We start from the raw sequence: 24,775 nt of genomic DNA, 5'->3' as shown, positions 1-24,775 counted from the left end.
TTTGTTGATAATTTCCTTTCCTTAGAAAATCAAATTAAAGCAGTTATTATTTTGAATGAGGAAAACTTGTCACTTCCTGGAGTCGAGGCTAACCTGATTGATGTTAGTATTTGCATCAAATTCTTTTTTCATCTTCCAGGTAAAATAAAGGAATATTAAGAATTCAATATAAGACCGTAGGAACATATAATTTTGTCAACTTGTAAGCTTAAGGTGGATGCCATCATCCATACTAGTGCTGAAAATGTTGATATTGAATGAACCTTTCTGAATGTCTTAGAAAAAATCAGAAACCTTATTTGTAGGAGAAATTGTAAAAATGAACCATCCAAATAAGTGAATTTATCTCTACCATGTGCTTAAGGACCACATTTTTCATGTCCAAATATCAAATGAATGCTTACCATAAAGTGATTCCAAAGACAACACTTAAGCTTTTTGAAAATTAGAATGCCTATTTCGTACAACACTTGTTGTACAGTAGAGTGGACGCTAATATAATCTTCCTCAATCCTCATACTTTACGAACTCTTAGCATCTATTGCATGTCAAGTGCTTCAATTTTCCCACACTACAAATTTAGCTGCTAAGTTGGATCTTAGTAGTGCTTATCTGCCGATTTTGTTTTTCTATTAATGGTTGCAGGCCTTTTGGTGATGGCATTTGGTCCAAGCTATTCATTTACTCTGATAAGACTTCTCTATGGGAGCAAATGGAGTGATGGAGAAGCACCAGCTGCTCTCCGTTATTATTTCCTTTATGTTGTTACCTTAGCTATGAATGGTTGGTAATTCATTTATTACACAAATGAAATTGTTTCCACTTCCTACATTCTGATGACTGTGATATTATATGTCGTTGACTTCTTGCGCTTATGCTCTTCATAACTCAGATAGCTAATTTAACTGAACTTAACAAAAAAGAAAAATGTTGCCAGCTCAAAAGCATGAAAGATGAAGGTCTCTCATGCATACAGGAAACTATTACAAATATTTAAGGATTTAAACTTAAACACTTGGATGGAACTCTATCATAACATGCAAAACTTACCGGGGACTATTACAGTCCTAACACTAGCGAGTTGACTGTTATATATTTACATCTTTATTTAGTTTGATACTTCATTGTACTTGTTGAAATAAACAAATTTCGATAGAAATTTTAAGTTATTTTAATTATGAAGTGGCTATGCACTTTTTTCTTTAATGTTTTGCATTCCTTTCACTCCTTTTCTTTTGTCTTTTTCTAGAACCCAGTAGTACAAAGTATGATCATTTGCACATAGCATATATTTATTAACACACAAGGATAGACAGTCCATAATTATTGTTCAACAACTATTGCTTTTGTTCAACAAGAATCATCACATCTGGAAAGTCAATTATAAGCACTATAAACATGCAAATTCTTGTTAAACCAGTGGCACATAACAAGGTTGCTTAAATTTTGTCATCAGTGAGCTTCATTGAGCATTTATTAAGAGATGTCTCAGCTCAAGTTTCAAAATTTTTTTTTTTCTGTGCTTTTTCTTGACCGTTAACCAAAAGTTTGTACTAGCATCACAACCTAAGGTTTTATTTACCTTTCAACATTTTGTAACCTGTATATGAAATATTGTTAAGACTCGTATCTTAAGTCTTGATTTTGCTGACGGTTATAGTTTTCATATTGTAGGAACATCGGAAGCTTTTCTTCATGCGATTGCTAATGAGAGACAAATTCAGAAGTCAAACAATCTAATGTTTGTATTCTCTGGTATTTATGTAGCACTAAACATCATCATGGTTCGATCTGCTGGAGCAATTGGCTTAATTGCTGCTAATTCATTAAGTATCCTTCATAACGAATTTCCTCCATCAATGACAGTTTGCTCACTTGGATGCATTACTTTTTATTCAAATGTAAAATGGACAAAAGGTTGCTACGTATTATGTGTTAATGTTCCTTTTTGAACAGTACTATACCACTTTCGTTTAGGAGATGATGCATGTAAATTTCAATTGCAGTCCATGCTGATGTTTTTTAAGAGCGAAGGAATACCCTCCGAGATCATAGTTTAAACTTTTGTTCTGACTTAGAAAAAGGATATTCTGCTTGTAATTAGAGATAAAAGATTATATTTCTTATTGAAGAGTAAGACATATTTATATACAAACTAGGAACCATATTAGGAAACTATAATTAGGCTAATTTACAAATTAGCCTAATTAATACATATATATTAACTAATTTATACCAATAATATGGTAATTATTATATGCATATATAGTAACTAATATATACAAATATGGTAACTAATATATATAGATAATACTGCTCAAATTGCAATCTGGTGCACTGCATGGCAGCACAGACGAATATAGGCTTTTACTGCTCAAATGAGCCAGTTTTACTTAAAGGGTGCTTGACCAATGGGGGATGTGAGAGGATTGATAATGCAGCATTGCCTTAGCGTGAGAAAGGTTCCTCTCTAATTCTGTAGCAGTTATAAAATTCAGTTTTGTAGTTTACTAGCTATTGAGAACCTTGTACATTACTACAGGAATCCCCTGGCAAGTTCTTTTTACCAGGCAGATATTGCCTAAGCCATAAGTTTCTTATTAAGTGTGGTGAAATCATGTGGATAGACTGATCTGTAACAAGATGCTTCTAACATTATAGCGATGTTATCTAAAAGATGTTATCTTTCATTTTTTTTTGTATTTGCAAAGTATATGCAGGAATTCAGTCATTATACTCATGAAATGTTAAGCAAATATCCAACTAATTCCAATTAGTCCTATAAAAATATTGAACTGCTTTGTGCATTTGGATTAACTGGATTAATTTTTTTCCCTTAACCATCACTAAGATATGTTTTCAAGGATAATATACTCTTTAGTATTTATCAACAACTATTTCCAGGTTTGTGGGATCTTTTAAAATGTTGGCCTGACATTATTTTTGTAAGAATTTTTGTTTTCAATTAAATGCACGTTTGTAACTTATTGAACAGGTTTCGCCTTCATTCTCCCTTTCACGGTGCTTGCCTTCTGGATGGGAAATTTTACTTCTTTCATGCATAATAACACTCGTATCTGAGAGAGTGCTCTTGGATAAGGAGAACTTTTGGCAGACTCTTCCTGCACACCTAGCTGTTGGTTTCACATGTTTCTGCATATCATCTAAAGTCATGTACGTGTTTTCCCCTTCTCCTTTTATGCCTTCTGTGGATCTTGAAAGAAACCACATCTTTCTGTGGTGCTACTTGAGTAATTGAATGATACATAATATTATCGATGGAACAGTTATAGGCGCGAGAAGCAGTTTATCAAGAAAATCATAGGTATGCATAAGCATATTGACTGAAAGAAACAGATGATGTTGGCTCTGCCGGTTATTGCTTCAAGTAGCTTCGATGTGGGTACATGTTTTCTTTCTTCTTATTTCTATTTGAATGAGATACTAACTGTTAGACTCTACATTTGCAGTCTTATCAATGAATGACATGATTCTCCTGATTGTCTTCGTAAGATCACATCGGCTATGTGATCCAACGCAACAGGTTCATTTGATCTTTGGAGTTTCACGGTAAAGTTGTGTTTGTACTTGGACAAATAATAGAAAACGAGAGTAATGGCAGACTTTCCGAGTTTTCTTCATATGGCTGGTGAGGGATAAATTTCTGATATCTTGCAGTAATGTTCTCTCGTGTCACATAGTGCCAGATATCTTTAGGAAGAGAAGTTACTATTTATTGTTGTATATTGAAGGCAGTCTTGTCTATAATTTTCAGATTTTAAATTCAACGCCTATATCTTAGTTGTCTTGTCAATTTCAGCATTCATTCAATATAGATTTTGACAGGTGAGGATTCAAAATTAGAACATTTGTATGAACCAAGAGAATTCAAAATTCGAACATCTGTATGAACCATGAGTTTTTGTATCAGGCTTAAATGTGTCTAGCCAATTGATATGAAAATATGAGTTGATTGGTGCAGTCAACTGGAATTCAAATAGAACGTCTACAGGATTTGATGGAGCAGAAATGTCGACTTGAGGCAACTAGGCAGTTGATTGTCGAGCATTGGGCAACAATGGTAACAATCGAGATTAGCAACTATAAAAGAGGAAGATGAAGTGAGATTGAAGGATAATGTTCTCTGAAAATTTTCAAGCATTCCAGAACTTCATTGTAATTTTCTTTAACTTTCTTTGTGCTACATTGTAAACTCCAAAGTGATTAGCTATTTTGGAGGTGATCCAACTGAATAATCGATAAGTAGCGTAGAAGATGAGGCTGCCGAATCATGTTAAATCCAGGTGTTTAGTTTGTTTGTGTTTTCATTTTTTATTCATTCACCACCTAGCTAGAGACCTCATTTAACTTTTTGCGACAGGAGATAGAAAATGGATTGTTAGTGCACTTAATTATATTGTAATACATCAACAAAACATTACTAGCAAGGCAACCACGAAAATACCTTTTAGCAGTATAGCATCCTAAAGTTTAGCTATCAAGCATACACTTTCAGAAAATTTCACAACAGCATCATTTACATTATTCTTTGACCTATGAGGACTTCGCGCGAATCATCTGGTTACAAAAACTTACAACTGTAAACAAGAAGGTAAGAAGGGGTTTGAACAAGAGTTATTCCATCAAAGCAATTTGATCACTGACTGACAAACAATGTTTTGTTCATTGGAAACCAAGGAAATCCTGTCTCACAGATTGCCAGTGTTTCTTTGTCAGACGAACTCGCTCAACTCTTTCAATCTCAAGCCGCTTCTGCCAGTAGTCACGGCAACTGTTTGACATACAAATTAGGGAAAAATCTCGAGCAGCAAAGGAATTGCAGAAAGGCAGGCCATGCTTCTGAAACATACCTGTGGCTCAACAAGATATTCAACTCATTTAAGTGCGTTGCATCTTCATATACTCCTTCCTGAAATTTATCAGTCGAACAACATCCATCAAGTAATTCGGTTTTCTACTATACATATAACAAGAAAAGATTGGGAGTAATGTGTACCTGTCGACAAAGAGGACATTTTGCTTTGTGGTTTGCAGCCTTTAAGCCATCAACTATTGTCACCGATGCAGCAGAACAACAACACATGTAGCATAGAAGATGGCCACATGTGAGAGAAACTGGGTCAAAGACAGTCTCATATAAAAGACAAGTTATATCAGGAAATGATGATCAGCAATTTCAATTTCAAAAGAACTCGTACAGAGCAACCAACTCACCAGACAAATCGAGCATGTCAAATCAATTTCAATCTTCAAAGAGTCGAAGAGACCGCAAGACAGTGTCGGTTTACCCTCATCATCAAAAGTAAGAGAGCAGTCATCAAATAATTCAACTTTCAGAATTTATTTCAGTTTGTTTCTATTTTTTTAAGTATGGATTTCGTGGACCAACTAGCAAAGATTATTATGGTAAACATCTTTTAACAATTTCTATTAACATAGAAGAGGTGCATATCCAATCTTTTCAAGCTTCCATAATTTATGAAATTCATTTGATGTATGGATTTTCTGTCGATTTCTTATTTCTGGTGTTTTTAACAAGAACATCTTCCATATGGCAGGACTTGCCTGTATTCTGGAGTTATTGTCGGAACCTGTATATATACTTTCACAAAATTTTCTTCTTCTTAAGCTACGATTGATAGTTGAAACTGCAGCTACTCTCCTACGGTGTATGACTACCTACATCCTGATTTTTAGAAAACCTAATCTGGTAAGGTCATAACTTTCCTCTTGTCCTATACAATATTTATAGATGTAGGTATTAGAAAAAACATTATGTGAACTTAATATTATTTATATGTGTGTGTATCTCTTTCAAACATGCTGTTTTTTGTAGAGAATTTTTCTGATAGTTGTCTCATCTTCAATCTTTTCACTTCATTATCAGAGGTGCAACCTAAAATGCAATTTATATCCATTTCTTTTGGGTTTGTTTATTTTCTATCTGATTTATCTGATTCAAAGTGAAGCTTCTTTTCACTTAGATGGAGAAGAATACATTAAACTCATTTGTTTCCTTTTTCCCGATTGTTTTTACTCATTCTCATTTCTTTGTATCGTCTTTTCTTATACTCACCTATCTTTTTTTTCCCTTTTCTTTTGTGGGCTTGATGAGTTCATTGGGGTGTCATGTTGGCCTAAGCACACATTCCATTTCACAAGTGTTAGTGTGTCCAAACATGTTTAGGAGCTGCATCCCTATTGTAACCTAGCTTACATAGGCATGACTAACTAGGGCCATGCACGAACTTTTGCTTCCTACAGTTCCATATGTGCAATATTGCGCCTTCAATAAAATCTAGCTTTCACTTTATTTTGCATCAAATATTGGTAGATGGTGAGCCAACAACTATTGTAGGCTATGAATTAGAGGGAGAGGAGAGTTGTTACTTTGGGTATATCTTTATATGTTTGGGAGCTTGAAGTGAGCCAACTTGCTTTCTCCATTAGTTTGAGAAGTCTTTGTTATATACATTGTTGTATTCAATTTTTTAGCTTCATGTTTGGACATGGATTCTCCATAGATGTAAGCTTTAGACAAACCTTTTTTTGTGCTTATTGCCCTTTGTTCCAGGTTGTGACTTGTATTTGTATATGTGAGTAGTGAATTGCTTCTACATGAGAGGCAAAGATTCTAATCATGTGACTTCTTAGTGGATTAATTTTCTTGTGAATTAGTGCTATGTCTAAGGGTGCCTTTACCTCTGAGGGAAAAAATCGTTGTTGAGCCATGTCACAATTTCCCATTTTCATTATCTCTCCTTTCTAAAATAAATTAAGCAAAGTCTCCCCTCTATTTTTAGTAAACTCTTCTTTATATTTTAATAATTTAGATATTGACAAAAGGTTTAGCACCTTCAATATTTGACTACAATATCAACTACACTAAATTAATACCATCTCACGAGAAAATTACATTCACTGAGGCAAAAATCAAAAGGGTGCTCCTTTTTATTGGAATTGTCAAAAGCGACTCCTTTTTCATTATCATCAAAAGCACACCCCATCCAATATTTTATCTTGAAAATACTCTTGTCACAACTGTGAGACATAACTTCTACAAGTTGTAACAACTCTGACTTGCAGCTACTACGTGTGGTAGTCAACTTTGGTTAAATTAAACCGTGGTCAAATTGCTCCAGCTTAATCAAAATTGTTACCCATAAAATAGTTTTATATCAAAATATTATTTACTAACTCACTTAAAATTGCTTAAACTTGATCAAAATTGCTTCAACTCAATCAAAATCGCTTAAATACTGCGGTAGCAATTATGATCCATAGTTGCTACCCATTGTAGTAGCTATGATATGTAGCTGCTACGATAATATTAAGTGATTTTGATTAAAGTGGTGATTTTGATCAAGTCTATGTAGTAGCAGCTATGCCCTGTAGTTGCTGCAATAATGTTGGAATAAAGGTATTCTCAGGATAAAATATTAGATGTGGTGTTATTTTGCTTTATTGTTTTTGAAAAAGGGGCACCCTTTTGATGGCACCAATAAAAGGGGTGCCCTTTTGATTTTTGCCCTTAAAAATTCACCACTACCTCCCGAAGGGGTATTTGAGAAGGAGAAAGATAGTAGACATTCGAGTGTGACTCACCGATGAGTCATAGGTCGTGGAGTAAGAACGAAGGTTCTGAACCATGTATATCTTCTGGTTAGCATTGGGATACATTGACTTGCCTTATGTCGTCATTTCCACTGCTAATTGTATTTGTGTGATCTGGCTAAGTCATCAAGTTATTTGCAAGAGCAGAAAGTTTTAATTTGCAACTCAATTGCTATTCACCTCTCTCTAGCAATTTCCTAAAGGTCCTAACATTAAGACCATTAATATATGTATACGTCAAGGTTTAAAATCTTCTTCAACATTGAAGTTTTATGTTCAATTGAAATGAGACCTGCAAAATTGTATAGCCTCATACGTTTAAAGTATCATTCTATTTCTCACTTTTGGTCACTAGCTAGAATTGTATAGCTTAACACTATGTTGTGTTGATATTCAATGCACTTGGGACATACATTAAAGTATGCCTAGATGAATTTTGATCATTTTTATTCTTGTAATGCTCTTTTATTTAGTTTATTTACTTAAAGAGTAGCTTGGTGCATGAAGCTCTTGCTGTCCCGGGGAAGGGTCGGACCACATTGGATTTATTATACGCAAGCTCATTCTGCATTGCAGGAGGTTGTTTTCACGACTCAAACACGTGACCACAAGGTCATATAACAACTTTACCATCACATCAATGCTCCCCTTCATTTAGTTTATTTACTTGTTAAAATAAAATTAACACTTGGTTAATTAAATCTTATTGTATTAAACATGTTTTAAGATTAGTTTTTAATTCTCTTTCATTTAGATTTTGTACTTCTAATAAGGCTGTATCAATTTTTAATTGAAATAGAAAATGACTTTACTCAATTTTATTTCAATCTTTGTTAAAGATTAATTCATATAAGCTCACTCTTGTAATTTTACACTTGTTTACTTATAAAATTGAAATTATATAATTTAAATTAAATTAAAATTTTGGAGAAATAAGCTAAAATTAATAATAATTATATTTATTCATCTTCCCACATGCCGAATTTAGGGGTGTGAATTAGCTGAGCCGAGCTTAGCTATGTTTAAGTTTGTTTATTAAGAATCTTATCGAGCTCATGCTGCTCGAGCTTTTTATCAAACTTAACTTACAATATATTTGTGCTTATAAATTAGGTTAAACATTTGTCTAATACAAGAAGCACTTATTATTATTATTATTATTATTACTAACATATTATGAATAATTTAAGATTATAAAAATTTATAGATAACTTTATTTTTTATGTATTTAAAATAAAAAAAGAAATAAATTCATAATTTAATTTTACAGAAGTTAAAAATAAGTTTATTTATAAATTGTTCATAAACGTTAATGAACCAAGCTTACTAGTGTTCAAGCTTGATTATTTTGTATATTTGTTTATTATTGGACAAACATAAACAAGCTTTATTGAATCAAACATCAAGCTTCAAGCTTGTTGACAAACATTGGGTTCATTTACAACCCTAGCCGAAATATGCCAAGGCTTGTCGAGTGTCGGTATGATGGCTTAAGCAAGATGAGAGATTATTCATGTTGATCACTATTGGGTTTTCATAGTTAGTGGAATTGTATATTTTGACCATGCCGAACTTGAAACTATGATACATATAGATCTCAACAAGACGTTTGAGTATTACTCACGATGTTACTGCTTGTCTTACTTGTGTTCCTAGGATCTTTAAAAGATTTTTCCTACACAAATTAGATCTTTGGCAATGTTTTTAAATGCTTAAACAATCATGATATTAGTAAATACTATGTTTTGATATTATAACTTCAGAAATGTTACCTTATACCTTAATGCAAGGTTTGATAATTTCCAAATTCAAAAAATACATCTTGAGAAGTTCCTTCTGGATGATTTCTTAGAAGATAATGATGCAATAACATATGCAGTAAACATAATGAACTATATAAAGTATGCTGGTATACTTAATTGTTATCGACTTACTATTATATATAATAACATTTTATTTGTTAAGACAAAATGATGTTTAGATCTAGCTATGATCTTTGATGGATTGACAAAATGATGCATAACATTTTTTTTTGTATGATTTAAATTGAGTTTACAGGGCTATTATTAGATTTTAGAAATTGAAATGATGGATTTCATAGATTGGGTGGTGCCGTGAGGAGCTTTGAACTCGTGGATGAAGCTTGAAGATAGACCCCAAGACCCATGTAATGTATTGTTGTAACCTTGGGTTTGTTTTTGGGTAGATAGATGGATTGATGTTTTGATAGCCTAAGCAGATATTAAGTTACTTAGAGATTAATTTCTATTGAAGCCTCGTGACTTAGCTGTGTTTCCAGACAATTTTTATTTTCAGACTGTAGGATAGCTTATGTGGCTATAAACCAGTGTGTAAAATGCCATTCCGTGCCGCCCGGCACGGGCGGTATTTACCGTTCCGCCGGGCGGCCGAAACCGGCACGGGAGGCGTCCCTGTCTCGGCGGCGCCGGAGGAGACGCGGGACGCCTCAGGTGGCGTCCCGCGACACCTTCGGCACCAAAGCGTCGCGCGCGACGCCTTTGGCGGCGCCGAAGGCGTCGCGGAAAGCTTCCGGCGACCCTGCTGGCGTCGCCGGACACCGCTCGCGGGATCGCCCGCGATCATCGCGGGCGATCTCGCGTAAGCGCGATTTTTTTTTCTTTTTTTTAATATTTATTTATTTTATTTAATTAATTAAATTAAACAATTCCTAAGGAGGACGTGGGTTATTTAGAAGAGGCTTTTATAAACCCTAATTAAATTATCCTAATAAAATATATAAAAAAGTATATTTAAAATTAAAATAAATTTTATTAATTAATATTCTGAAAAAATTAATATTGTAAATTTAATTTAAATTTTTTAAAAAATATAATAATTCTTATTTATATTCTAATATTTTCTTTATTATTTTAAATTTCATTTAAATTTAAAAAAAAATAAAAATTCTAAAAAAAATTAAAAATTCTAATTTTTTTTTAAAAGAATTCTAATAAATATATTTATATTCTGATATTTTTAAAATTTTTACTTGATATTTTTGCTATTTAAAATATATATTATTTAATTAATAATTAATTAAATGAATAAATCATTAATTTATATAATTATTATTAATATAAAGTAATATCTTGTATTAATTTATATATTTATTATTATTATTATTATAATAGATACTTCCATTTTAATTTAAATTATTGATATATCAATTCTATTTAAATAAAACTATTTTAAATTATTTTTTCTAACAATATTAAATTATTCAATAATTGAGAACTTATAATAAATCAATATACAATTTATTTTTATATACACCATAAATATATTTATCTTATAATTACTATAGATAAATAAAAAATACCGAAACTATATCGGCACGACGATACGATACTGAAACCGTATCGTTCCGGTCCGAGACCGAAACCTCGGCACGGGTCGAAATTTTAAACCTTGCTATAAACTAACCGAAGGTTCTGCCAGACTGCATTGGAGTGCTAATTGACTGGAAGGCTAGTTGAGGAATAAAATGTTACTATTTGAAGAGTGGTTCTGGTTGTGCTTCTTGCTATCAAGTTCTCAAATTATATCTGAGAGCTTACATCAAGATCAATGCTTCAATTCATTTATTCAAGCTCTATCAATAACTGTGTTCCTTTTCGCTTGCTTCATTTCATCTCTTAGGGAGATTGTGACGAGTTGTTTAACCTCTCATGCTTATCTTGTGATTCTTGTTGAGTCTTCTATTTCATTTCCATGTTGGTTTGTGCATTATAAAGAGTTCTCTAGCTTTAGAGGTCTTATCTTTGAGTGAAGTCCCATTGATTTGGTCAAGATTTTTAGTTTGTGAGGTATCATACTCGATTTGTAGAGGCTTACTACATTGCCTTATTTATAGAACTTAGTAAAAAATTGACAGTTACACACTTGGCGCATTATTGACTGAGTAGAAGCAGGGTCTCGAAACCTCATTATATTATTGTGTTAGCATTATGTCTATTTCTTATTTATTTCAGCTACATCTATATTGACTTTCATATTTTGATGACACATGCATACTTGAATTTGACAATTATATTTAAGTTTTGAGCCTTGCAAAAAATCATGAGAAAAGTTAACCATCTATTAACCCCCTTTTAACTGATTCGGTCCTACACTATTTTCCATTTTATGTTTCTATTTTTTTTGTTTCTCTTCCTCTTCTTTGAAGTTATCATATTCAAATGGTATTTTTCATTGTTGACTTGGCACCAATTTTAGGATAAGTACCTTATAGCTATTTCTCATTGATGCACCTTACATTCTAAGAAAGCTCTTGCTAATGCTTGCAGGAAAAGGGGATTGTATTTGCTTTATCTCAAGCTTCCTATGGTTCCTGCTTGTTGTTGGGCTACTGGGCTTATTTTCTGCTCTCCCGCACTGTTAGATATTCTGATCTTTTTCCCTTTAGGTTTGACATTTTCATTTGCAAGTTCTATTATTGATAATTATTGTCTGTTCAAATATAATAATTGTTGAATCTTAACATGAAATGTTGTCAGAATTTCAAACTTTTACTTTGACAAATATCTTCTGAAGATGTGCTTATTGTTCACTGGGCAATCTTTTCAAAAGTTGATTCTACAAGAAGGGGAAAAGATGGTACTAGTATGGTTGGATACACCATATAACCAAGCTGTTTATGGGCTAGTTGATAAATTAGGTACTCATCTACTTGATAAAAACAACTAAGTTCCTTGACAAGCAGCTCTAGTACCCATTGCAGTTTTATTGAATATTTGAGATCAGTATATAAGCTGCCTTTAAACATAACTATAATGCAGGAAGTCTAGTTGTGCGAATGATATTTTTACCTTTTGAGGAGAGCTCCTTTTCTACATTTGCCAAGATGGCATCAGGTCAGCATTTTCAAAACTGAAATTGTCACTGTATTTTTTTTTTCTCTGGAGTACCTCATCAATGACCATTTTTCCCATTATATTGGGATTATCTATGATCTAGATTTATATAACAAAAAATCATATTATTCACTGTCCGTTGGTTCCTTGGTGCCTCATCAATTTTTCCAGTTGAGAGTTCTCTATTGGAATGGATCCTTGGTTCTTAGGGCCTTGTGTTCTGGAAATAACCTTAGGAAATTACATATATTTGATCATTAAATCCCATTTTGATGGGAGTTCCATATTGTGCATGTTCAGTCCTTTGGATTTAATTTAATACTACTATAGCATCTACTATTTGCTTCTCTAACCAAAGATGGTATAAGATCATATAATTTGATACCTCCAAGTTTTAATTCTTTTTTGTTTTCATTCACTTATATTGGGCAGTAGAGTTGATGACATTATCCATTATCCTTGCCTCTGCCAGCAAGACAACTCAGAAATGCATGAACTGCATATGATTGATATTAAAGTGTCAGTTTCGATTTTATATCATTGATAATGAAGATGTGCTAAAGATCTGGAGCACATATTGGTTTGTTGCACAACTATAATTTATCACTATTATGTTAATGATTTTTACAAATAACTTAGTTTGCTCCCATAATTGTTTCTATCTCGCTAGCTTGTTAGTTTTTGCGGTAAGATGAAAATTTTAGGTGGTCTTGTTGCCAACCTTGGCTTCCATAGCTTTCTTCCTGTCACATAGACAATTCTCAAGGTTTTTTTTTGCTGCTTCTGTAATATTTTAGTCGCTATTGACCAAAGTTTAAAATCTCATACTGTATTGGAGCTACTTTATGACTATAATAATATAATTTGTATATTGTGTTGTGTTAACACTTTGTCATGATTCCAAAATAAACTCTAATAAGTTTTAATCCTATATTCCTCATCCACTCTTGTTTACCTTCAAATATGCCTTTAACAATTTTGAATACACAACAACCATCAAACCTTTATCCCATTAAGTGATGTCAGCTATATAAAACCTCCTACGCCATTAGATTCTATCCGCGCTACTAAATCCTCATTTATATTTAAAAGAATTTTACTCTATTTTATTGTTGCTAAGCAAGTCTTCTTTGATTTTTCTCTTTCTTGATTAATGTCTGTATTTATTATGGTCGTATATCATCTAATTGGAGCATTTATTGATTGCCTATGTATATGTTTATATCACAATTTTCTCATCTAATGTTCTCATTTTTTATTTTGTCCATTTCGTATGTTCAAACATCTACTTTAACATTCTCATTTTTGTGACTCTCATCATCTGCCAGTGTGCTCACTTCATAGTTTAATATTAAACTTCATATTACATAATCGTTATTTTTTTTTAACTATTAAGTTTTGGAGGTGTCTTATAATCACAATGAACACCTAACACATTTCTCCATTTCAACCATCTTGCTTGTATTTAATGTTAAACTTCATGTCGACTCCTCTATCCTTTTGTAAAGCAATCCTAGATACTTAAAGTTCTCAATTTTATTTAACTCATTATTTCTTATCCTAGCCATTTCCTTGCTACGTCTAATATTATTAAATATAAATTCTATATATTCACTCTTTACTCTACTAAGCCTCTTTTACTTCTAGTGCTTTTTGTTATGATTCGAGCTTAACATTTACTCCACGTGGCTCACCAAACAAAACAATTTCAACCACAAACAATATGCACCTTGGTAATTCATCTTGGATGAATCTAATGAGTTTATAATGTATAAAAATATATAAATTTAGAGTTGATCTTTGGTGAAACCTTATCTTTATAAAAAATGCTTCGGTTGATGTGTCTGGAGTCTTGACTTTTGTCATTGCATCCTCATTTTCAATATATGTTATGCTAAAATCTTTCTTTTCTATAGTTCTCTGCATTATCTTTCTTGAAACTCTACCCTAAGTTTTTCCTAAATCAATGAATATCATATGTAAGTTTTGTTTATTTTCTCGATACTTCCAATTGTTTTTTTTTTTGATACTTTTCTATTAGTTGCCTGGGAATATATAACTTTTATTGTTGACCTTTCATGCTTGAATCTAAATTGATTGTTAGTCTCCTTGGTCTTCTTCTTTAATTTGTTTTCGATCACTCTTTCCCAAAATTTTAAAGTATAACTCATTAGCTTAATAACCCTATAATTCATACAATTTTGTAGATCTCTTTTGTTTTTATAGGGGACAAAAGTTCTTATCCTCTGCTAATCTGATATTTTTTTTTTCGTTTTTAATATCAAGTTTAATAATTTGATAAGTCATTCAATACCTTATTGCCCTAGATGATTCCATACTTCTATTAGAAAGAGCTATGACTTGGTGAAGATATCAATAATTTGTTCTTCTACACAAATCTAAGAGATAATTGTTGAGTTGTCATACGTTTTCGAACAAAATGAAAATCAATTTCCATATATTTTGTACATGTATTAAAGATTGAATTTGCTGTAAAATATACGACTCCAATATTGTCACACTAAATTTTTAGTACAACTTTGTACGCAAGTTCAGAAAGAAGTGATTGAAGTCAAATAATTTCAGACGTTGTATTGGTTATAACTTTATATTTAGCCTCAGTCTTGAATGACATATTGTAGGTTTTACTTTTTCGAATGCCATGAGATAAGGTTTTGTCCCAGAAATATTGCATATCCATCTTTGAGATAACGAAGTATTCTTCGCACCTTCCTAATTTTGTTGAGTAGGAGTATGCATGAACTGACAAACACGATTTACTGTAAAAGTAATATCAGGTTGCGTGATAGTGACATATTATAAAGCTTCAATAATGCTTCGATATATTTGGGGATCAGACATAGCAGGAGAGGATGAAGATACAGAAAAATTGTTTAGAGCAATTGGTGTGGAGACCGAACGTGCTCCATCCATTTTAGCCCTATGAAGAAGCCCAATATATTTGTTTTGAGTGAGGAGACATCCTTTATCATGTGGGATAAGTTCAATACCAAGGAAGAAACGAGCATTACCTAAATCTTGAATAGAAAATTTTTGATTGAAATGACTTAATATAGTTGTGCTATCCTTGTGATCATTGATATTAAAATATCTTCCACCTAAATAAGAAAAATATCAGATCCATCATTATATTTGTACAATAGAGAAGAGTCTGTCTTTGATCCAGAAAATACTTAAGTATGTAACCTGATCCTGTCTGGAAGCTGAGAAGACGAACCTGCCGGTGTGACGTGTCTGGAAGGTTGACCGCATCCCCATGACCCGGTTGATGATCTGTCCACTACGTTGACCAAGTCGTCTGGAGTCCTCCTCCGGTCAACGGTACCTGTATCCAGCGACCGAGTTCCCCCGGTCTCTGGTACCTCGGTGCTCGAGGCGAATCCCACAAATGTATGAGTATCCAGATAATAATAGAATAGTAATAAAATAAACAGATACCGAGTACGAGAACGTACCCTGGCCCAGGGGGGCGCCCTCGGATGGATGAGTGAGCTGGTCGTGGTGCTGATCAAGTCGTCGCGGTCGTGACAAGTAGATGGGTGTGAACCCGCTGAGAAGTCAAATCTAATGGTGGCGGCACGGAATCCGATGCAGCCTGGATCCGGAATGCGGCATGTAGGCTGTGACACAACGGCTCGCAGGCCGGATAACACAGATAGCTCGTAATCATAAGAGAGATGCACAGAGTAAAACCCAACGACTCAATGGTCGGAACAACCTCGGCTCGATGGCCGAACCCGATCTCGGCGCGATGGCCGGAATAACCCAAATAGTACTGAGCTGTGGCTATCTGGAAGGTGACGATATCCAATAAACACAGCGGTAGTAGACGCGGGAGGCCCCGGCAGCCGTCGGAGGAGACCTTGGCGCTCGCCGGGGGCAGCTACACCCGCTGGACGCGGCGGCGGGAGGCGACGGTAGCGGCGGGAGGCGACGGTAGCGGCGGGAGGCGCTGGAAGCCTCTGAAGGAAGCCTTGGCGTCTGCCTGAGGCGGCTTCGCCCGCTGGACTCGAAGTCGGCGACGCCTGCTAACTACAGTGACCACCGGAAGTGGCTGTAGCGTGTGGAGATGGCGACAGGAGGTCCGCCGGCGGCGGAGACGACGTCACATGGGGGTTGTGCGTGAGATGGGAAGCAGCGGCCGAAGATCTCTACAGGCGAGAGAAAACGAAAGCCGGCAACGCGAGGAGGAGGAGAAGAGGCTAGGCGATGGCGGCCGGCGATGGCCCCGGCGAACAGTGCCCGATGGGGAGGAAGAAGACCTCCCTTCATCTCCGCTGGCGGCGGCCTCCTCAACCACGAGAAAAAAAAAACCCCCCTCCTGCTTGCCTTCATCACCAAGAAAAAGAACCTAAACGTCCAATTACCCAAAATGCCCTCCACTTTCCTCCTAATTTCTTCTCTGCCCCTTTCATATCCGGATCATAACCAATTAGATAACCTATAAAACCATGCACGAGGAGCTTATCAAAAATCATATAAAGATTTCTCTAGTTGACAAATATGAGATGAAAATTGTGGATGAATAAACCGAGGTAGTTGCTCAATAAATACAATTTCGTCAAGATGACTATGAAGAAATGCATTCGAAACATCTAATTGTTGTATAGGTCAATTAGAACTAACAACTATTGATAACAATAATCTGACAGATGTAATTTTGATGACTAGGCTAAAGGTGTCATTGAAGTCAATATCTAGTTGTTTACTAAATTCTTTGGCTACAAGTCGAGCTTTGTACCGTTCAAGAGAACCATCAGCTCGATGCTTAAGACGGAAGACCTGTTTAGAGTCCACAACATTCATAGAGGGAGTGCGAGGAACTAGACTCCATATTCTATTACGAAGAAGTGTATCAAATTCTGTAGTCATTGCACTACGCCAATTTGGATCCTTGTTTGCTTGTGAAAAACAAGTTGGTTCAACATATTTTGAAGAGGCTACTAGAGCTCGTGGAAGAGGATATTGGGTTGCCATTGGTGGACATCATGCATAAATGTCACTTAAGGGAACCATGCGACAAGGAGCATCATCATCCGAGTCACTTGTTAATGGCAATGATGAAGTAGATCGACGGAATTGCATTATCTGAGGATCCAGAAATGGAAAACATATTATCTTTGACTAGTGAGGCTTCTGAGTTGCATCTTGCTCTTGTTGGAGTCGCTACTTGAGGTGATTCGGATGGTATAGGGGAATTATTATAGGGCTCTGGAGTAGGACCTAAGATGTCATCACTTCTGATTTAATATCTTTTCTAGTTGAACAAATCAGATGTCTTAGATTTGGTACAATATTAGGTGCTAAAAGAAATGTGCCACTTGTATCTAGAGGAGAGATTGAAAAATCTGCTGAAAAAAGAAATAGAGACTCATCAAAAGTAACATGTCATGAATTATATAACCGTCTAGTTGGTATATGTAAGCAACGATACCCATGATGCATATTACTATAACCAAGAAAAATACATACTGATGAACGATAATCAAGTTTGCGTTTAGAATAGGAGCGTAACTACGGATAACATGTACAACTAAAAATTTGAAGAAAAGTGTAGTTTTTCCAAAGGACACTTGTGATTGAGTAATGGGGTAGGCTTCATCCCAAAATTTACGTAGAACTGATGCATGATGGAAAAGAGCTAAGGCATTTTGCTCTGGAATGTGAGGGTAAGAGACTCGATGAATAATTCAACAAGAGACAAGATGATGATGAAGCGCTTGATATTTGCCTCTCAAATCAGAATGAAGAGAAAGTATTTTGCAATTAAAATATCGTTCAACTTGTTTTTGAAAATCACAATAGAGCTAAGTATATTTACTAAAATGATCAATGAAGGTAACATAATATAGGAAACTTCAATTAGATTAGTTGTAGGGCGCCAAATATTTGAATGAATTATTTCAAGTGGAAAATTAGAAACACGGTCGGATGAAGAGAAATGTAATTTATGACTTTCAGATTCTATGCAAACCTTACATGAACAAGATGTAGAGAAAGTAAAGAAGTAGGTAAATCGTACTTATTTATGATTGACTATACAATATGAAGGGAAGGATGACCAAGTCGGGCATGCTAAGTTGGTTTATTTCTGTGTTCATCAATAAAAGCTTTAATTGAAGAACTTTGAAGTAGAGGACATTTTTGATTCCATCATTAAATACGGTTGTATTTATTCTTTTGTCTTTTATAAGATAATAGTTATGATGAAATTAAAAAAGACATTGTTATCAAGATAAAACTGATGTGTGGAGAGCAAATTTTATGAAATAGATGGAACATGAAAGATGTTGCCCATGTGAAAAGTATGATTGGATAAATGAATGTATGTCTTTCCAAGATTAGTAATTTGTAAACCTAAGTCATTGTCTGCTTGCACCGTATTTGAACCATAGTACGACAATACTTTTGGAAGGATATTATAGTGTGATGTGACATGATGAGTTGCTGCAGTGTCAATATACGATTTAGTAGATAAAAAACTCTGGTGGTTTACCAAGAATAGGTATAGACAATAGCACTTTAGGATAAGTACATGAAACAGTTGATTGTCTTAAAGTTGAAGGACCACCGATGAAAGTTGTGTCGAATCTTTTAGGACATTGAATACCAATATGTCCAATAACTTGGAGATAGATTTGACATCTTCGAATATCTGATATCGAAAATAAAAGCAAAAGGGAAAAAGAAAAGGAGAGAAGATAAAAGCAAAAGGAAAAGGAGAGAAGAAAGGAAGAGCCAGGCAGAGCAAAAAAGAACAAAGGCTAAAGTTTTTTTTTTTCCTTTTTGCTTGCTGGAAAAGAAAGAAAAAGAAGAGGGGAAAAAAAAAAAATCAGAAATAGAGACTGTTATAATGTGGTGAGAAAAAGTCAAAAGGAAAACTGCACCAACTCCACCAACCTGTTGAACATTGCTGACGACGGAAGAACTATAAACAGTAGTTTTCAGAAGTGAAGGAAACTGCAACAGCAAAATTTGAGCCATTCCAAGATAAGATGATCACACTCGAGTTTGAGAGCAGTGATTGATGTCCGTGCAGAGATGAAGGGCTGCAAGGAAAGGGGATGGATGTTGAGAAAAAGAAACAGAGAGGAGATTAATTGTTGGTGATGTTGCATGCAGCGAAGGAAGAAGAGCTATGACTCTGATACCATGTTAGAAAAGTAATTGGACAGAAAGAGGGAAAGATGAAAATAATAAATTTATGGAATTGTTGATCGAGCCTCCTATCTTAACACTCTTTACTGAGAGAAAACATAGACATATAGTTGAAACTGCCTTAGCTCTTCTCTATCATGCATTCGTTCCGTGTAAATTTTGGGATGAAGCTGTTTGTATTGCAGAGTATCTTATAAAATCTATTCTAATAATTGTGTCTTAATATTAATTCAGCTTAACACGGTCGTATTGGATAATTCTCTTTTAACGAGCACAATCACTTTTTCATGTAATACTTTTGAAGTTTGAATTTTTTTAATAAAAATTTAAATTTCAATACTTCTCTTATTTGCTTAAATTACCTAAGTTAAGTTAGTCATCTAAATCTTCATTAAAAAATTAATAAAAATAGCTCTTCCATGGCTTCTTCATTTCCTCATCCTTCACTAGTACAATTCATTTTTAATGCAAACAATTTTGAATAAACATGCTGAAAAAAAAATACTAGATATTACTTGAATGCATTTTGATGCATGCTGAATGTGGATATGGTATGATACTCATTGGGTATGATCAACACAAAGCAATTGTCCATGCTGATATGTATTTGAATTTGTTAATTTGTCAATACTGTCCTTCCCAACATGATATGAAATTTCAAACCATGCTATTGATTATATCCATACTTCACTATTTACAAATGTGCTACTTTTAGAGAATTGATTTACATATCATCTAATTGTCTCTATGCACTTTTAGGAATTTAAATTTTGTATTAGAAGATTATATTTTTTTATCAGTAAGATATCTTTCCTTACTAACAGGCGAGTCATCTCAAAGGATTGTCAGGTTAGGAAATTCCCTGATGGAAGCTCTCAAGCTTGTTATGTTGATTGGTATGGTCTAGTTCATTTGCAGCTACTTTTTGTGAATTCTAGTCTCCGATTAGTATTGGGATTTAATTGTTTAACGCTTATTTGATGCTGTTTGTGACCAATTTTTGTTGATAATTTCCTTTCCCTTAGAAAATCAAATTAAAGCAGTTATTATTTTGAATGAGGAAAACTTGTCACTTCCTGGAGTCGAGGCTAACCTGATTGATGTTAGTATTTGCATCAAATTCTTTTTTCATCTTCCAGGTAAAATAAAGGAATATTAAGAATTCAATATTAAGACCGTAGGAACATATAATTTTGTCAACTTGTAAGCTTAAGGTGGATGCCATCATCCATACTAGTGCTGAAAATGTTGATATTGAATGAACCTTTCTGAATGTCTTAGAAAAAAAATCAGAAACCTTATTTGTAGGAGAAATTGTAAAAATGAACCATCCAAATAAGTGAATTTATCTCTACCATGTGCTTAAGGACCACATTTTTCATGTCCAAATATCAAATGAATGCTTACCATAAAGTGATTCCAAAGACAACACTTAAGCTTTTTGAAAATTAGAATGCCTATTTCGTACAACACTTGTTGTACAGTAGAGTGGACGCTAATATAATCTTCCTCAATCCTCATACTTTACGAACTCTTAGCATCTATTGCATGTCAAGTGCTTCAATTTTCCCACACTACAAATTTAGCTGCTAAGTTGGATCTTAGTAGTGCTTATCTGCCGATTTTGTTTTTCTATTAATGGTTGCAGGCCTTTTGGTGATGGCATTTGGTCCAAGCTATTCATTTACTCTGATAAGACTTCTCTATGGGAGCAAATGGAGTGATGGAGAAGCACCAGCTGCTCTCCGTTATTATTTCCTTTATGTTGTTACCTTAGCTATGAATGGTTGGTAATTCATTTATTACACAAATGAAATTGTTTCCACTTCCTACATTCTGATGACTGTGATATTATATGTCGTTGACTTCTTGCGCTTATGCTCTTCATAACTCAGATAGCTAATTTAACTGAACTTAACAAAAAAGAAAAATGTTGCCAGCTCAAAAGCATGAAAGATGAAGGTCTCTCATGCATACAGGAAACTATTACAAATATTTAAGGATTTAAACTTAAACACTTGGATGGAACTCTATCATAACATGCAAAACTTACCGGGGACTATTACAGTCCTAACACTAGCGAGTTGACTGTTATATATTTACATCTTTATTTAGTTTGATACTTCATTGTACTTGTTGAAATAAACAAATTTCGATAGAAATTTTAAGTTATTTTAATTATGAAGTGGCTATGCACTTTTTTCTTTAATGTTTTGCATTCCTTTCACTCCTTTTCTTTTGTCTTTTTCTAGAACCCAGTAGTACAAAGTATGATCATTTGCACATAGCATATATTTATTAACACACAAGGATAGACAGTCCATAATTATTGTTCAACAACTATTGCTTTTGTTCAACAAGAATCATCACATCTGGAAAGTCAATTATAAGCACTATAAACATGCAAATTCTTGTTAAACCAGTGGCACATAACAAGGTTGCTTAAATTTTGTCATCAGTGAGCTTCATTGAGCATTTATTAAGAGATGTCTCAGCTCAAGTTTCAAAATTTTTTTTTTTCTGTGCTTTTTCTTGACCGTTAACCAAAAGTTTGTACTAGCATCACAACCTAAGGTTTTATTTACCTTTCAACATTTTGTAACCTGTATATGAAATATTGTTAAGACTCGTATCTTAAGTCTTGATTTTGCTGACGGTTATAGTTTTCATATTGTAGGAACATCGGAAGCTTTTCTTCATGCGATTGCTAATGAGAGACAAATTCAGAAGTCAAACAATCTAATGTTTGTATTCTCTGGTATTTATGTAGCACTAAACATCATCATGGTTCGATCTGCTGGAGCAATTGGCTTAATTGCTGCTAATTCATTAAGTATCCTTCATAACGAATTTCCTCCATCAATGACAGTTTGCTCACTTGGATGCATTACTTTTTATTCAAATGTAAAATGGACAAAAGGTTGCTACGTATTATGTGTTAATGTTCCTTTTTGAACAGTACTATACCACTTTCGTTTAGGAGATGATGCATGTAAATTTCAATTGCAGTCCATGCTGATGTTTTTTAAGAGCGAAGGAATACCCTCCGAGATCATAGTTTAAACTTTTGTTCTGACTTAGAAAAAGGATATTCTGCTTGTAATTAGAGATAAAAGATTATATTTCTTATTGAAGAGTAAGACATATTTATATACAAACTAGGAACCATATTAGGAAACTATAATTAGGCTAATTTACAAATTAGCCTAATTAATACATATATATTAACTAATTTATACCAATAATATGGTAATTATTATATGCATATATAGTAACTAATATATACAAATATGGTAACTAATATATATAGATAATACTGCTCAAATTGCAATCTGGTGCACTGCATGGCAGCACAGACGAATATAGGCTTTTACTGCTCAAATGAGCCAGTTTTACTTAAAGGGTGCTTGACCAATGGGGGATGTGAGAGGATTGATAATGCAGCATTGCCTTAGCGTGAGAAAGGTTCCTCTCTAATTCTGTAGCAGTTATAAAATTCAGTTTTGTAGTTTACTAGCTATTGAGAACCTTGTACATTACTACAGGAATCCCCTGGCAAGTTCTTTTTACCAGGCAGATATTGCCTAAGCCATAAGTTTCTTATTAAGTGTGGTGAAATCATGTGGATAGACTGATCTGTAACAAGATGCTTCTAACATTATAGCGATGTTATCTAAAAGATGTTATCTTTCATTTTTTTTTGTATTTGCAAAGTATATGCAGGAATTCAGTCATTATACTCATGAAATGTTAAGCAAATATCCAACTAATTCCAATTAGTCCTATAAAAATATTGAACTGCTTTGTGCATTTGGATTAACTGGATTAATTTTTTTCCCTTAACCATCACTAAGATATGTTTTCAAGGATAATATACTCTTTAGTATTTATCAACAACTATTTCCAGGTTTGTGGGATCTTTTAAAATGTTGGCCTGACATTATTTTTGTAAGAATTTTTGTTTTCAATTAAATGCACGTTTGTAACTTATTGAACAGGTTTCGCCTTCATTCTCCCTTTCACGGTGCTTGCCTTCTGGATGGGAAATTTTACTTCTTTCATGCATAATAACACTCGTATCTGAGAGAGTGCTCTTGGATAAGGAGAACTTTTGGCAGACTCTTCCTGCACACCTAGCTGTTGGTTTCACATGTTTCTGCATATCATCTAAAGTCATGTACGTGTTTTCCCCTTCTCCTTTTATGCCTTCTGTGGATCTTGAAAGAAACCACATCTTTCTGTGGTGCTACTTGAGTAATTGAATGATACATAATATTATCGATGGAACAGTTATAGGCGCGAGAAGCAGTTTATCAAGAAAATCATAGGTATGCATAAGCATATTGACTGAAAGAAACAGATGATGTTGGCTCTGCCGGTTATTGCTTCAAGTAGCTTCGATGTGGGTACATGTTTTCTTTCTTCTTATTTCTATTTGAATGAGATACTAACTGTTAGACTCTACATTTGCAGTCTTATCAATGAATGACATGATTCTCCTGATTGTCTTCGTAAGATCACATCGGCTATGTGATCCAACGCAACAGGTTCATTTGATCTTTGGAGTTTCACGGTAAAGTTGTGTTTGTACTTGGACAAATAATAGAAAACGAGAGTAATGGCAGACTTTCCGAGTTTTCTTCATATGGCTGGTGAGGGATAAATTTCTGATATCTTGCAGTAATGTTCTCTCGTGTCACATAGTGCCAGATATCTTTAGGAAGAGAAGTTACTATTTATTGTTGTATATTGAAGGCAGTCTTGTCTATAATTTTCAGATTTTAAATTCAACGCCTATATCTTAGTTGTCTTGTCAATTTCAGCATTCATTCAATATAGATTTTGACAGGTGAGGAGGATTCAAAATTAGAACATTTGTATGAACCAAGAGAATTCAAAATTCGAACATCTGTATGAACCATGAGTTTTTGTATCAGGCTTAAATGTGTCTAGCCAATTGATATGAAAATATGAGTTGATTGGTGCAGTCAACTGGAATTCAAATAGAACGTCTACAGGATTTGATGGAGCAGAAATGTCGACTTGAGGCAACTAGGCAGTTGATTGTCGAGCATTGGGCAACAATG

At 34.1% G+C, this 24,775-nt stretch overlaps 3 protein-coding genes across 6 annotated transcripts in view; 2 read left to right on the top strand and 1 right to left on the bottom strand.

The window, feature by feature from the left end:
- Nucleotides 1-3,801, top strand: part of LOC122053128 (protein RFT1 homolog) — a 32,801-nt gene extending 29,000 nt beyond the window's left edge. The window contains exons 12-17 of the mRNA XM_042615020.1: nt 646-783; nt 1,675-1,830; nt 2,852-2,904; nt 2,996-3,174; nt 3,288-3,399; nt 3,471-3,801. Of these exons, the coding sequence (XP_042470954.1) occupies nt 646-783; nt 1,675-1,830; nt 2,852-2,904; nt 2,996-3,174; nt 3,288-3,348 (587 nt within the window). The 3' untranslated portion in view covers nt 3,349-3,399; nt 3,471-3,801. The remainder of the gene's footprint in view (nt 1-645; nt 784-1,674; nt 1,831-2,851; nt 2,905-2,995; nt 3,175-3,287; nt 3,400-3,470) is intronic.
- A 649-nt stretch (nt 3,802-4,450) lies between these two features.
- On the bottom strand, nt 4,451-5,352 carry LOC122053127 (probable E3 ubiquitin-protein ligase BAH1-like 1). 2 transcript variants are annotated; one of them, XM_042615019.1, is made up of 4 exons: nt 5,236-5,352; nt 5,018-5,070; nt 4,872-4,930; nt 4,451-4,792 (listed from the first exon to the last, which is right to left on the bottom strand). In XM_042615019.1, exons 1-4 carry the CDS (start codon nt 5,249-5,251, stop codon nt 4,684-4,686), a joined length of 237 nt encoding a protein of 78 aa, XP_042470953.1. In that variant the 5' UTR covers nt 5,252-5,352; the 3' UTR covers nt 4,451-4,683. The 2 variants fall into 2 exon arrangements, with proteins under 2 accessions (XP_042470953.1, XP_042470952.1); XM_042615018.1 differs by having other exon boundaries at nt 4,475-4,792; nt 5,018-5,136.
- Nucleotides 5,353-5,499: 147 nt separating this feature from the next.
- Nucleotides 5,500-24,492, top strand: LOC122053125 (protein RFT1 homolog). 3 transcript variants are annotated; one of them, XM_042615013.1, is made up of 12 exons: nt 5,500-5,731; nt 8,143-8,247; nt 11,943-12,061; nt 12,153-12,313; nt 12,435-12,509; nt 20,513-20,584; nt 21,337-21,474; nt 22,366-22,521; nt 23,543-23,595; nt 23,687-23,865; nt 23,979-24,090; nt 24,162-24,492. In XM_042615013.1, the coding sequence occupies exons 1-11, from the start codon at nt 5,573-5,575 to the stop codon at nt 24,037-24,039; spliced, it is 1,278 nt and encodes a 425-aa protein (XP_042470947.1). In that variant the 5' UTR covers nt 5,500-5,572; the 3' UTR covers nt 24,040-24,090; nt 24,162-24,492. The 3 variants fall into 3 exon arrangements, with proteins under 3 accessions (XP_042470947.1, XP_042470948.1, XP_042470950.1); XM_042615014.1 differs by having other exon boundaries at nt 5,507-5,731; nt 8,143-8,214; XM_042615016.1 differs by lacking the exon at nt 8,143-8,247 and having other exon boundaries at nt 5,541-5,731.
- Nucleotides 24,493-24,775: the final 283 nt, after the last annotated feature.

The sequence above is a fragment of the Zingiber officinale genome, chromosome 3A (assembly GCF_018446385.1).
Source record: "Zingiber officinale cultivar Zhangliang chromosome 3A, Zo_v1.1, whole genome shotgun sequence".
Lineage (NCBI taxonomy): Eukaryota > Viridiplantae > Streptophyta > Magnoliopsida > Zingiberales > Zingiberaceae > Zingiber > Zingiber officinale.
The sequence above is the reverse complement of the archived record's forward strand: the minus strand, read 5'-3'. Positions and strand labels throughout refer to the sequence as shown.